Below are 14563 nucleotides of genomic sequence, written 5' to 3' on the forward strand. Positions count from 1 at the left end.
AATAATAATATTTTATTCAAAAAAATTAATATTTTTTAATTCATTGGCGCCTTTGAGATAGGCGCCATACAAAAAACTGTACTATTTTCGTAAATAATCTATTTGACAACCTATTTTAGTACTAATTTTTTTTCTAACCTATTTCAGTAAAAAAACCTGTCAGTGGCCGGCACTAGCAGGCCTATTCCCTAGTATTTGACCCAACATTTCAGACTTAAAATATCTTTAAGAAAAAGAAAAAAAAATGAAATGAGAATTTTTTTTAATTTAAATGAAATTTAAAAATTTATAATGGAATGATATTTAAATTGACAAAAAATTTAAATAAAATATGAAAAATTTTAAATTACCTTCATATTGAGAGTACTTCTAATTAATATGAAAAAATATGAAATGAATTGAAAAAAGATAACATTACACGGTCAGCACCCAATTTTTTTTTAAATTCATTGATATTTGTCATCAGTGTCCTAAAGTAAAAAAAAATTGCATTGGAACACGAAAAAAGTACCTGGTGCCGGTCATCTACTGGCCAACACAAATTTTTTTTTATATCTCTAGTGCCGGCCATTACATGGCCAAAACTAATTTTTTTTAAATACTGGTATAATACAATTTAAAAAAAACTTGGTCTCGGCCATTGGGTTTCCAAACTCAAAAATAATAATATTTTAAAGCATGACACAATCATCAGGCAATCATGAGGCTAAAAACACTAGGTAGTGCCAGCCATTGAGTTCCCAAAACCCCAATCTACTATTCATTTCAAGTCATTTTAGTAGTTATTTTTTAACACGAGTCATTTTTATAAATATCAAAATTTTTTAGATTAGATTGATAAAATAGCCACAAATTTTCGAACACTTTCAAGCTTTGGTAACAATGTTAGCAACAAACAACGATTGTGAGCTGATGGGCATAAATTTTGATCCCGAGCATCTAATGAAGGTTAGAAGATCTTTTGTTAAAAAATATATATATATAAACCTACAATATTTGTATCCGCAAGAATCAAATCTAATATTTATAAATATTTGAATCCAAATGACTTGAATAATTAGATATGTCGCTATGTTTATGGAGATTAATTCTAAGCTTGAAACTATTATCCATTAAAAAAAACATTATCAAATTTTAAATATGATACAAAAAATATTTTTTTACTTAAAAAATTTTACTTGTGGAAAGCCAAGGTGGCATTTACATTTGGGGGAATATTAATATTTCTTATAGATAAATATTTATTATGGATAATTTGTATTGCATGTCTTTAGCGGGTATTATTCTGAAAAAATCTCTATACCAAAGTATGGTGATTGAAAAGGGAAATTTTTTAGGAAAATATAGAAATAAGATACAAGAGTTAATTGTATTAAATATTCTTAAATTATGTCTTTAATTTTAAATTAATTTTTAAATTTTTAAATATTTTAATTAAATCTTCAAATTATCGATGTAATTTCAATTAGGTCTATTCATTATTGAAACTGTTAATTTAATTATTAAATGACACGTAATGTTTTACATGATATAATTTAATATTTGTATAAAATATTTTCTATTGTTGGCAGATTTCCTAAAAATATTTCATAAAAGTTATTTTTAATGAGACAAACATACCTTTGAGATTTATGATAAGTAGTGAATTGATTACAAAGAGATGTTAGGGTGAAATTATAGTAAATGATGAATCTTCATGATGTTAAGGATTAAATTGTAAACTTTGTAAAATTTATAATTGAAACAAGAGAAGTGATATATGCATGAAAATTTCTTGTGTGAAATAAGATATTATAATGAATTATTTGATTAAAGTGTTTATATGGTGAAAAATAAATTACATGACAATAGGGACTAAATTGAAAATATACATAAGTTTAAGTGTGAAACAAATTAATATGTAAATAAGGAAATCATGATAAAAGTTCAATGAATGTGTTATGAGATGATAAAATATGCATAAAGTATTGTAAAAGTGAAATTGTGGACAAATATGAAAATTTTATAATAACAAGGACTAAATTGTTAAACTTAAGAAAATATGCGAATATGAGGGTGTTATAGTGAACAATGTCTTTTACGGAAATAAGGGAATAATTTTATGTTGACTTACTTTAAAAAACAAACAGAGTTTTAATCAAATTTAAAATTGAAAAATTCAATTATGTCTCAAATTAAACTCAAACTTAAAAATTAAAATTCCATTAAGTTTAAGTTTAAAGGTTTGGCTCAACTAAAACTTAAAAATAAAAATAAAAATTCCATTATGTTTTAATCAAACTTGAATAGTTCACCGATTACACCCGATTACATGAAGTAGAAGCCCTTATTGCATCAATACAGCTGTGTGTGCTTTTTCCGCTTCCTCTTCTTTTGGCCAATTTTTTTCTCTAAAAACCTCAGCTACAGCTTACTCTGTTCCCTGACATTTTCCCTTAAAATTACACTGAAAAAGCTCACATGTTCCCCAAACTTCATCTATTACTCAAGTTTCGGTTCCTTGTCTTCGCATCGAACCGCCACTTTACACGATCAAACTCTGTTTTTCGAATTACCGCCACCTATTCGACGATATGCCCAAACCAAGTTGAAAGCCCGAATGAAGAAGCTATAGAGCATCCGAGAGACTCCATCGAGGTTTTCAAGCAATGGGGCTGCTGTGAAAACGATTTGTTGAAGATCTTTTCACGCCAACCTTCTTTGCGCAACGCTCAAGCTACTCCCCTTTTATCCAAACTCAACTTGCTGAGTAGCTTGGGACTCACCGGTTCCGACATTGTCAAGATGGTCAATTGTCGTCCTCGTTTCTTTTGTTCTCGTATCAATAATTGCTTCGACGAGCGGATTGAGTTCCTCGTTAACCTGTTCGGGTCGCGAGAAATGCTTCGTAAAGCACTTGTTAGGAACCCTTCACTCTTGACCTATGATTTTCACAATACCATGAAACCAGTCATTGCATTGTACGAAGAGATTGGCATTAGTGGACATGATTTGATTGCTATGCTCATCTCACGTCCCACATTGATCCCAAGGACTTCTTTCAATGAGGAGAAGATGGAATACATAAAGAAAACAGGGGTTTTAAAAGGTTCCAAAATGTACAAGTACGTAGTTTCACTCATCGGAATATCGCGGATGGAGACAATACGTGAAAAGGTGACTAACTTGGAGAAATTCGGGTGTTCGGAGGAAGAAATTTGGAGTTTTTTGGGACGTTCTCCTCTTATTTTGACACTCTCGGTTGATAAGGTTCAAAGGAACATGACATTTGTTTTGGGAACCATGAAGCTGTCTCCAAGAGTGGTGCTTGAGCACCCGTTTTTGTTGTTCAGCAACCTCGAAGCCGTATTGAAACCGCGGATATCGTTGGCTCGGAAACTAAAGGAAACGGAGCTTTATCCGCAGATTAAAGGATCGATCATGTTGAGGGCATTGAGGATGACAGAAAATCGATTCTTGAATGTGTTTATTAAATGCCATCCACAAGACGTGGCAAATGAACTGTTGGAGTTCTATAAACATGCCAAAGGTCTCAAGCCATTGGCCGAAGCATCGAAAAAAACACTGCGTAAAGGATTTCCATTTTGAACATTTTCGTTTGTTTGTTTGGTGCTGTCTTCATTTTCTTTTTGTTCATTCATGTCTAGGGATATTTCGATTAAATTTTCAGATTTATAACTTTTATTCTCAAAGGGATAATGCGAGACTCAAAAATTTGGGATATAAAAAGGGATGCCTCTTCGTGTTTCATTGGTGTTCTCTCTCTGCCTATATCCCTTGCACTCCCTGTGATGAAGAGTTGAAATTTTTGCTATGTATGATGGCATATGTAGATTTTCATTTTTTTTTATGAAGTATGGAGGGAATATAGATTATGAAACTCTACCATTATTAACTTTGTAGGCTCAGTTGGCACCATTGTTTTGGTACAACTAGAAAGATATGGTACAACTAGAAAATCATTTGGTTTTTGAATAGCCCTTAAAAGAGCAAATTGATGGGCTCTATCAAATCTGTTGTGATCTCATTCTAAATGGGGCCAACAGTAGCTACTTTCTAAAAATTGTGGAATTTTATGTATCCACGCTTGGCATGTAGCCAAGCCCAAGAAAAAAGGAACGGGGGGGAAGAATCGACAAGGAATCCATAACAAAAAAAAAATTGTGAATGAAAAAAAAAAAGCGAGACGAGAATTCTCAACCCGAGATGTTAGAAGGTGCAAAATCAATGGGTGCCGGAGCTGCTACAATTGCTTCAGCGGGAGCTGCTGTCGGTATTGGAAACGTATTCAGTTCTTTGATCCATTCCGTGGCGCGAAATCCATCATTGGCTAAACAATTATTTGGTTATGCCATTTTGGGCTTTGCTCTAACAGAAGCTATTGCATCGTTTGCCCCAATGATGGCCTGCGTATTTTCTTTATATTTAAGGGTTTAAAGGAGATTATGGTTTGTTAACAATAGTTTAAGGATTATTTTTATCCTTAAGATAAATTTCTGTTAATTTTGATTTGGATGATGTTTATTATTTTTTAATTACTTTTCAATACGGATAAAATCTTGCACCAATTAAAATTAATGTATTATTATTAATAAAAGATAAATAAACAAATTAAATATTTTTAAAGTTCTTTTATAAATTAGTTTCTTATGATATTATGTATTTATTTTTAAAGTTTATTAAATAGTATTATTTTATTTTAAATAAATAATATAAAATAATATAATTCAAAATAATAACTATAATCTTAAATCATAATTACAACACAATATTAAAAGAAATATGAATGTAGCAGGTAGTCAATAAATTGAACATATGACTTCATAAATAATATAAAATTAATATAAACTAAGACTTGTTGTATATATAACATATTATATAGAGTTATGTGGATGTAAAATTACGTCTCTTTTACAAAATTAAAACCCAAAGTTGTCATCATAAAGGATTTGTATATAAATTGTATGATAAATTTAATTTAATGTGTGCAATATCATGCATGAAATTTGATTTTATGCGATTTTTTATATAAATTTTTGGTTTAACTCAATTTTTATAAATTATTAATAACATTGTAGAATTAATATCATTTTATGTTGATATTTTACTTTTGGATCTAATTTAAATTAAATGTGTAAAATTAAATAAAAATTTATGTATTAAATTATACATAAAACCAAAATTAATTTATGAATTTGATAAATCTAGTTAACATATCCAAATAATATTTTTTTTCAAAAAGAAATGTTATTATTAATGACAATTTTTTATTAATTAATAGTTTTTAGGTAAACCCTTTTATTTTTTGGAAGGACTTTCAAGCTTTAACAAAAAAACCCCGACCCATAATTAGGTACACCTGTCGCGGCGGCTACGAGATGCCGGATGAATAAATATATTAAAAAGGTGATGGCATTGGCAGGCAGCCTGCCAAATCAAATTACGCCTCTTCTCTCTTTGTTCTTTAAACTCTCTTTGATCATCATTCTCCCCCATCTTGTTGAATCAAATCTTTATTTAAAAAAAATGGGAATTCCGTCAGAAATGAGGGATGTTTGGGTACAGAGAAGAGCAAAGTTCTTCATAATTCCTTCTCCCGCTGAAGACCAGAAGAAATTGAGAGCCCAGCAATCCTCCCAAGGTTTTTTTTTTTTTTTGGCTTTGAATCTTTCATTTCCTTAAATTTTCGGTGATCAAAGCTGGCATCCCATGAAATCATATTGCATTTTCCCCTTGTAATTCGCTTTAAAAAAACTTTTTTTATTAAATTTGAGTATATACATATGTATATATCAGATATTAAAATTTTAGGAAACTAATGCAGAAGGTATTCGTGCCGGTCTCAAGGCTGCTGCCATTACCGGCGTTTTTACCGCTGTGCCTACAGTAAGTTAAACCTTAACCTTTCTCTTATTGGTTGTTCTTTTATTAATACCAATATTAATTATTCCTTCCTGTCTGTGTTTTCATTTTACAAGATTTTCCTGCAAAGTTTTTCTTTGGTTACTGATTGTCTGTGTAAGTGGTAGAGAACATGTAATTACAGTTTCATGATCGTTTAAAATATGCTTGAACTCACAATACTTTCACTACACCTGGCATCTAATCCTCTTGCTTTTATTTTTAGAAATTTTAGGAATTTAATCTCCATAAATTAATTGGCAACCCTTATGTGTTTTTCTCAGTTGATTGCAGTTCGTAAGGTTGCTTGGGCAAAGGCAAACCTCAACCATACTGCTCAAGCACTTATCATAAGTGGAGGTATTTTCTGAAACCTATACTACTTAAAATTTATTAGTGTTACTCAAAAGCAATCATATTCTCACTAGTCCTAACTTGTGATATGCATTATTTCTATGTATTATTAATGTATGAATCCAATTAAGACGTTTGATTATCATAGTTTTGCTCGTCGTAATATGTCTTATCTGTGTATCGGTTAAACAGCATCGATTGCCGCTTACTTCATTACTGTTGATAAAACCGTGTTGGAAAGCGCTAGGAAGAATTCTCGAGCTCAATTTGACAACAAAACTGCTTGAATACCTCATCCGAAGGTAATGCAAAATGGACTGAGAGCAACTTTACTATATGTGTTACAGTTTAATGATGTCGGTCACATTATGCGATTGTTTTCCTTCCTGGGTTTTATGTTCAAATGTTGATTCTCTGTTCTAGAATTTAAGCTGGTTTGCAGTTTTTAGGTTCGATTGTATGTTGTTTTATTGTATGTATTTAACAAAGTAGTTAATCTCTAGCGAGTGTTCAACTCATATCAATGATATAAGTTCAAGTTGTAAATTCAAATTGCAAGGATTACCTACTAGTGATGTGTGGGGTAATGATTTACTCTTATTAATGGTGTGTAAATTGTATCACATGTATTTAATGCATTTCTTAATTGAAAAAGTAAAAAAGATATACAGAAAAGGAGTAAATGCTGCATTTGCTCACATAGGGATCAAATCTTCCAAAGTGATGGCTGCTCATCGGTCCACAAACAAAATGTATTAATACAAGTACAGCACATTGGGTTGATGGTATACTTTCTCTTTGATTGAATTATGACCTGCCTGCAAATTTTAAGAATGATTGAGATTTATTTTAAGGAACCTATGGGGGTTTTTTTATCTTCCTAATATAATATTACTTCATTTCTTTTATTTTTATTCAAAAGTCTACATTTTCTAACTCCTTGATTACACGTATACAATAAAAGATTAGCCTCGAGAGAGGGATTGAAATTTCATATAAAATCTTTTATAACAGAAAATCATATCATTATTTTAATTTATTATTTTTTTAATAGAGGAGTTAAAATATAATCCAAGATATGGTATAGGAGGTTTTGTAGTATTTTTACCTAATTGAATTATAAATAGAGTGGTAAAGTATCTATAGTTAATTTATTATCAATTTTAGTTTAACGCTTAACTATTTAGTTAAGGATTGTTTCATTACATTTCATATAAAAATAAGAATAAAAAGACAAAAATATCAATATATTCTTTCTTAAAAAAATTAAGAATCTTTTAACTATCTAATTACTATTGTATTTTAGTATATTAAAAAATCCGTGCTATCCGTGTTTGTGTTATTTTTTTCTGTCATATATTTATATGGATTTTGACAAGATAAGAATATATATTATATTATGATATGCCCAAAAAATTGTGTGGAGAAAAAAATAAAAAATAGTTGAATAATTGCACATTTTGATATTTTAAATGAAGAAAGTAAATGATTTTTTATGTATTAAAAATTTAAATTATTTAAAGTACCCTATTAGTGTATCATTTCACTTTACATTATTTAATTAAAATAATGCGGTTGAAGTAATTGATACTAAACTCAATTAAAATCATTATAGTATAAATTTAAGTATCTAATTATTTTGTTGTTAAGTTAATTATTTAATTCAATACTAAATATTAAAGTTGATATAATTATAAAGTTTTAATAAAAACTCTAAACTAATGAAACCCCTTTTAATTACTTAAAAAAGTAAAACAATTTATTGCATTTTTTAAAGGATGGTAATATAACCAAATATTTTATTCAAATAATAAATGTATTATGAATGTAAGTGAAAAAGTACGTTACTTTGCCTTAGATGACAAATTAATATAAGCTTCCGTTACTCAAAGCAAGAAGGATTATTTTCTTAATATTTTAATCTTTTATATATATCAATAATTAATTTTATCCGATATTATTACAATAATTTAGAGAATAATAAATTCGGATACTTTTGACACATAATATCATAAATAATAATTTAAAATAATATCATTTAAATTTATCATAATAAAGAAAATATTAAAAAAATAATATTCTTTTTGAAGTAATGAGATAGTATGTCATGCATCTAAAGTCTCATCTTTTATTTATTTATTTTGGTCTAATTTTAAATTTTATGAAAATTAAAAGGTTAATTCTTCTATTTTAATTTATTGAGATTTTACTCTCGTGCTTTATGAAAATTGAAAATTTAATTTAATTTAATTAAATAGTTTAATTATTAATTTGAAAATAATCAATTTAGCAATTCATAAATATATAAGAAATTGATAAAAAATTGCCGTTGAACAATTAAATCAGATAGTGATAAATTTCAGTATTTTTAATAAAAAATAACAGTTTAATAATTTATATGAAAAAAGTCGGGTTCCGATCTGTTACCTCTTGTGTACGTTTGAAAAAAAATATTGCCTCAAAAATTCATCTTCAAAAAAAGGAAAAAAAGAAGAGAGAGAGTTTTCGATTTTCCTTGAGATTTATGTTCTAATCTGAAATTCATTACCTTAATGATTTGCTATATCGGTTCGATCTCCATTACGATTGCTTGATTTTGTATTGGATTTGGGGTTAAATCCAAGCTTGCTTGTTTTTTTTGAGGGTCTGGTTAGTGGTGAAACCGATGGAGACTCAGAGCCCTAACGGATCTTTGCAGAAACAATCACTGCCTCCGAAGAATTATGGAATCACGAAACCAATATCACTCGCGGGGCCTAGTGAGGCTGATATTCAGCGGAATACGGAATTACAGAAGGCAATATATTAGTCTGTTGTTTTTAGGATTTCTTATTTTTATGTTGATTTAATTTCACTTTTTTTTTGTTTATTTCTGTAGTTTCTGATAGAGTCGGGGCTTTACGAGAGCAAAGAGGAGGCTGCGAAAAGAGAGGAGGTTCTTGGCCATATCTCTGAGGTAATTAGCAAACAATTGAGTTTGTTTTACTTGCTGCCTTCTCATCTCCGTAAATGAAGAAAATGCGAATATTTTTTGGTAAATTGCGTTTCTCGGACCTACTGGTTCGTGTTTTACTTATGAATTGACTATAAGCACCTAGTTGGCTTGCATGTTATGGTAATTGCATGGTGATCTAAATCTTGAATTTTTATTTACTGTTTGTTGTATTTTTATAAGAAAATATCTGAAAGAATAATCAGATAAAAAAGAGGAATGGACTTGCAAGGTTTTATCATGTTCATTTGACAGTAAAAGGATAAACCAATTTTTTGGTGTGGTTCTAAACTAGTGAGTTATTTTCCTTATAGATTGTAAAAAGTTGGGTAAAGCAATTAACTCGTCAAAGAGGCTACACTGATCAGATGGTGGAGGAAGCAAATGCTGTCATTTTCACTTTTGGATCAACCGTTTAGGGGTAAGCATAAATTCCTAATTCCTTCATCGTAACTGCTGTTTGATAAACTTATGTTCTAACCTTCATGACATTTCTTTGCAATCATAGAAATTTGGTTTGAAATATAGCAAACTCGTTTTGCTTGGTATTTTAGGATTTATGAGTTTCATAAGAAAATGGCCAAAGGGATATAAAGGTAGGCTTGCAACTGAAAAAAAAAAAAAAACCTTCTATAAAGTTCCTTATGGTATTTGGTTGTTGTTGGAAATCTAGCTACTATACTTTGGTTTCATTGTTCTTTCTGTTTTTTGGAAAAATTAATAACTTCTCTTGGTACCTGGGCACGTACCGATTTTCTTAGATGTTTACTCTGTTTAATTTGTTGTGTTTATTTTTTCTTCTGCATTAGTCAATGACATCTTTTTATACTTAGATAATAAGCAAAAACGTTCTGTTTTGGTAGGTGCACGGACCTGGGGCTGACATAGACACTTTGTGTGTTGGGCCATCTTATGTGAACCGAGAGGTGTGTTTAATCTAGCTAAGTGTTTGTTTTACCTTGAGATTAGTTGTTGGTCCTTTAATTTGAGTTTTATTTATATTCGTTTTGAATTTCTCCAGGAAGATTTCTTCATCATTTTGCATGATATTTTGGCTGAGATGGAGGAAGTCACTGAACTTCAACCGGTTCCAGATGCTCATGTCCCGGTAATGAGGTTCAAGTTCCAAGGGATATCTATTGATCTTCTTTATGCAAGTATATCTCTTTTGGTCGTTCCAGATGTAAGTTTGTAATCCTTTTTTATTTTTTTGAATCAACACTCTTGCCAACTCTACATCTCTTATAATCACGTGAAGGCCGAAAATGATTTCCTTCACATAGTGCTGGGTGTTGCAAGCTATTTTATGCTAAAGAAATCGCCTCTTTTTTCTCTTTTCTTGGTTTTTTGATGCATTGTCAACTAGACCTTCTAACATTTTTGGTTTTTAATAATTTATAAGCTATCTTAAATATAGTGATTTCCTAATGTTGTATTCTTTTGAATACAATATCTTATCATCCTTTATAACTGATGAAAAAAATTAATTTTCATCTCTGACCTTTTGCAACTCATAGATACATCATAATATATGAGATTCTGTATCAGTACCTTTTAATTAGTATTTTCCAAATAGTTGCAAAATGTAAATTAACTTCTAGCATAGAAAAAAATTAAAATAAAATAAAAGAGAGTATATTTTGATGGTTTTGTTTGTTCAAAATGAATTTGACCAGGAGTTGGAGGGTTCTTTGAATATTTTAACTGCATTTCTGTTTGAGACAAGAAATGTTACCTTTGCTGTTGGGACCACCAATACAGAATTTTCATAATGTAAAATTTGCTGTGCAATATATGGTCATATGGTATAAATAAATGTATGATGAAAAATGTAGTGTTTGAAGTCTAGTAATGCAGTGCATGTTTAGTTGCTGTCTACTTTGATATATATTTTGTTTTAATCTAATCAACAGGACCTTGACATCTCACATGAATCTGTGCTGCCTAATGTTGATGAGCAAACTGTTCGAAGTCTTAATGGGTGCAGGGTTGCTGATGAAATCCTTAAACTTGTCCCAAATGTCGAGGTAAATAATTTGTATGCCTACCGGCACGTGTTCTATTTTTTGTCTAATTTTGCAGTCTTCTAATCTATGACTCTATTGTAGCACTTCTGCATGACTCTTAGATGTTTGGAGTTCTGGGCAAAGAGGCGTGGAGTTTATTCTAATGTAAGATTGCTATGTATTGGTTTCAACTATTTTCTTCATTGTCGTCTTTGCTTTCATATTATGTACTTAATTTTCGGAGTTTACTCTCTTAGGTTACTGGATTCCTAGGAGGTTTAAATTGGGCTCTTCTAGTTGCTCGTGTGTGCCAACTTTATCCCAATGCAGTACCTAGCATGCTGGTTTCTCGATTTTTCAGAGTGTATACTCAATGGAGGTGGCCAAACCCTGTTATGTTGTGTTCAATAGAAGAGGGTGAACTTGGCTTTCCAGTCTGGGATCCGCGCAAGAATCCTCAGGACCGTTTCCATCATATGCCAATAATTACTCCTGCATATCCTTGCATGAATTCCAGTTACAATGTCTCTTTAAGTACACTTCGTGTTATGATGGAACAGTTCCAATTTGGTAATAGAATATGTGTGGTGAGACAATACATGGTTCTTTTTGTTAAGGTCTAGCTGCCTTTGTTGAAGTTTGAACTATTGATGATTTAGCTGCTTTTTCTTTATGTAGGAGATTGAGCAAAACAAATCTCAATGGAGTGCTTTGTTTGAGCCTCATCTTTTCTTTGAGGCATACCAAAACTATCTACAAGTTGACATAGTTTCGGCAGATGCTGATGATTTACTGGCATGGAAAGGCTGGGTAGAGTCCCGGCTTAGACAGCTAACCTTGAAGGTAAAAAATTGGCTGTGTTGGGGAGTAGTCTATTGAACTTTAAGCTACTATGTTTCATTTAATCATTATGGTAACTTTGAAGATGATGGTTCTATATCATTCTGCAGATAGAGCGGGACACAAATGGAATGTTGCAGTGTCACCCTTACCCAAACGAGTATGTTGATACATCCAACCAGTTCCCACATTGTGCTTTTTTCATGGGTTTGCAGAGGAAAGAGGGAGTGAGTGGTCTAGAAGGTCAACAATTTGACATACGTGGAACAGTTGATGAGTTCAGACAGGAGATAAGCATGTACATGTACTGGAAACCAGGAATGGATATTTATGTTTCTCATGTTTGTAGGAGGCAGCTCCCAGCGTTTGTTTTCCCTGATGGATATAGACGGCCTTCGATCATTGAGGCATCCAAGCCAGCAGACTGGAAAAACTTGTGAAGATGTCACGAGGTCCCGCTCAGGCTCTTCGTGTTTCATTGGTGTTCTCTCTCTGCCTATATCCCTTGCACTCCCTATGATGAAGAGTTGAAATTTTTGCCATGTATGATTGCATATGTAGATTTTCATTTTATTTATTAAGTACGGAGGGAATATAGATTATGAAACTCTACCAGCATTAACTTTGTATGCTCAGTTGGCACCATTGTTTTGGTACAACTAGAAAGATGTGGTACAACTAGAAAATCATTTGCTTTTTGAAGAGCCCTTAAAAGAGCAAGTTGATGGGCTCTCTCATTTTAAATGGGGCCAACAGTGGCTACTTCCTAAAAATTATGGTATTTTATGGATCCACGCTTGGTATGTAGCCAAGCCCAAAAAAAAGGAACGAAGGGAAGAATCGACAAGGAATCCATAACAAAAAAAAAATTATGAATGAATAAAAAAAAGCGTGACGAGAATTCTCAACCCGATATGTTAGAAGCTGCAAAATCAATGGGTGCCAGAGCTGCTACAATTGCTTCAGCGGGAGCTGCTGTCGGTATTGGAAACGTGGTTAACAATTATTTGATTATGCCATTTTGGGCTTTGCTCTAACAGAAGCTATTGCATCGTTTGCCCCAATGATGGCCTGCGTGTTTTCTTTATATTTAAGGGTTTAAAGGAGATTATGGTTTGTTAACAGTAGTTTTTAAGGTAAATCCAATTCTATATATTTTGACCAATGATTATTTTTATCCTTACGATAAATTTCTGTTAATCTTGATTTGGATGATGTTTATTATTTTTATTAACTAATTTTCAATACGGATAAAATCTTACACTAATTAAAATTAATGTATTATTATTAATAAAAGATAAATAAACAAATTAAATCTTCTTAAAGTTATTTTATAAATTAGTTTCTTATGATATTATGTATTTATTTTTAAATTTTATTAAATAGTATTATTTTATTTTAAATAAATAATATAAAGTAATATTATTCAAAATAATAACTATAATCTTAAATTACAATTACAACATTTGTACAATATTAAAAGAGATATGAATGTAGCATGTAGTCAATAAATTGAACATATGACTTCATAAATAATATAAAATTAATATAAACTAAGACTTGTTGTATATATAACATATTGTATAGAGTTATGTGGATGTAAAATTACGTCTCTTTTACAAAATTAAAACCCAAAGTTGCCATCATAAAGGATTAGTATTTGAATTATATAATAAATTTAATTTAATGTGTGTAATATTATGCATGAAATTTGATTTTATGTGATTTTATATATAAGTTTTTGGTTTAACTCAATCTTTATAAATTATTAATGATATTGTAGAATTAAAATCATTTTATGTTGATATTTTGCTTTTGGAAATAATTTTTTTATCTAATTTGAATTAAATGTGTAAAATTAAATAAAAATTTATGTATTAAATTATACATAAAACTAAAATTAATTTATGAATTTGATATTTATCCCTAAATATAATGCTAGATTGATATAATATTTATTTAGCAAATTTTAATTTGATGCTTATTGTTTGATAATATTTGATTATTTAAACTATCAAATACTCAAATATCACTTTCATGACTGTCGGAACTAGCTCAGTTGGAAGCATTTTTGTCTATTAGTAAAACATTTCTTATCAAGATTACTCTTTTAAATGTATAAATGTATATTTTCATTCTTATCTATAAGGATTACTCTTTTAAACCTCCAAACAAAACTAAATAACATTTACTTATTCACAATTTTAAATTATTTTATTACAAATACATGCTTATCTATTCACAACTTTGTAACTTATTTTCCTTTATAATCATTCATCGTTAGATCTTAAAATCTTTTCTAGATCCTCCATTTTTTCACTATCTGTTTTCCTTGTAAACCTTTTTCTATCATCAACATTAACATCACTTTATCTCTTCTTATTTTCCGAATAGTACGTTCTCTTGTTACTATCCATTTATACTTTTTTTTAATTCAATATTTCAAATATGAATCAGAGATAATCATTTA

General features: G+C 30.1%; 4 protein-coding genes across 4 annotated transcripts; all 4 read left to right on the forward strand.

Moving 5' to 3' along the window:
- Positions 1–2284: 2284 nt before the first annotated feature.
- LOC107953862 (transcription termination factor MTERF9, chloroplastic) lies at positions 2285–3748 on the forward strand. The gene has a single exon (XM_016889301.2). The coding sequence runs from the start codon at positions 2461–2463 to the stop codon at positions 3586–3588; it is 1128 nt and encodes a 375-aa protein (XP_016744790.2). The 5' UTR covers positions 2285–2460; the 3' UTR covers positions 3589–3748.
- A 183-nt stretch (positions 3749–3931) lies between these two features.
- On the forward strand, positions 3932–4452 carry LOC121219239 (ATP synthase subunit 9, mitochondrial). Its single transcript, XM_041097043.1, has one exon. It carries the CDS (start codon positions 4168–4170, stop codon positions 4435–4437), a length of 270 nt encoding a protein of 89 aa, XP_040952977.1. The 5' UTR covers positions 3932–4167; the 3' UTR covers positions 4438–4452.
- An 859-nt stretch (positions 4453–5311) lies between these two features.
- On the forward strand, positions 5312–6855 carry LOC107953859 (early nodulin-93). The gene is made up of 4 exons (XM_016889298.2): positions 5312–5641; positions 5825–5886; positions 6186–6261; positions 6448–6855. Exons 1-4 carry the CDS (start codon positions 5386–5388, stop codon positions 6540–6542), a joined length of 489 nt encoding a protein of 162 aa, XP_016744787.2. The 5' UTR covers positions 5312–5385; the 3' UTR covers positions 6543–6855.
- Positions 6856–8654: 1799 nt separating this feature from the next.
- On the forward strand, positions 8655–12973 carry LOC107953861 (nuclear poly(A) polymerase 4). The gene is given in 11 exon segments (XM_041097044.1): positions 8655–9052; positions 9134–9211; positions 9562–9660; positions 10111–10173; positions 10269–10430; positions 11161–11274; positions 11356–11418; positions 11511–11840; positions 11932–12096; positions 12204–12488; positions 12490–12973. Coding segments are annotated over 11 exon segments (1626 nt in total). The 5' UTR covers positions 8655–8920; the 3' UTR covers positions 12625–12973.
- The last annotated feature ends 1590 nt before the right edge of the window (positions 12974–14563 follow it).

The sequence above is a fragment of the Gossypium hirsutum genome, chromosome D07 (genome assembly GCF_007990345.1).
Source record: "Gossypium hirsutum isolate 1008001.06 chromosome D07, Gossypium_hirsutum_v2.1, whole genome shotgun sequence".
NCBI lineage: Eukaryota > Viridiplantae > Streptophyta > Magnoliopsida > Malvales > Malvaceae > Gossypium > Gossypium hirsutum.

Excerpts from the sequence above, each read along its gene's own strand:
- LOC121219239 (XM_041097043.1), top strand. The coding sequence starts at position 4,168 with ATGAAAAAAAAAAAGCGAGACGAGAATTCTCAACCCGAGATGTTAGAA.
- LOC107953859 (XM_016889298.2), top strand. The coding sequence starts at position 5,386 with ATGAATAAATATATTAAAAAGGTGATGGCATTGGCAGGCAGCCTGCCA. Across the intron at positions 5,642-5,824 it reads AGCCCAGCAATCCTCCCAAG|AAGGTATTCGTGCCGGTCTC; the intron begins GTTTTTTTTTTT and ends AAACTAATGCAG. Across the intron at positions 5,887-6,185 it reads TTTTTACCGCTGTGCCTACA|TTGATTGCAGTTCGTAAGGT; the intron begins GTAAGTTAAACC and ends TGTTTTTCTCAG.
- LOC107953862 (XM_016889301.2), top strand. The coding sequence starts at position 2,461 with ATGTTCCCCAAACTTCATCTATTACTCAAGTTTCGGTTCCTTGTCTTC.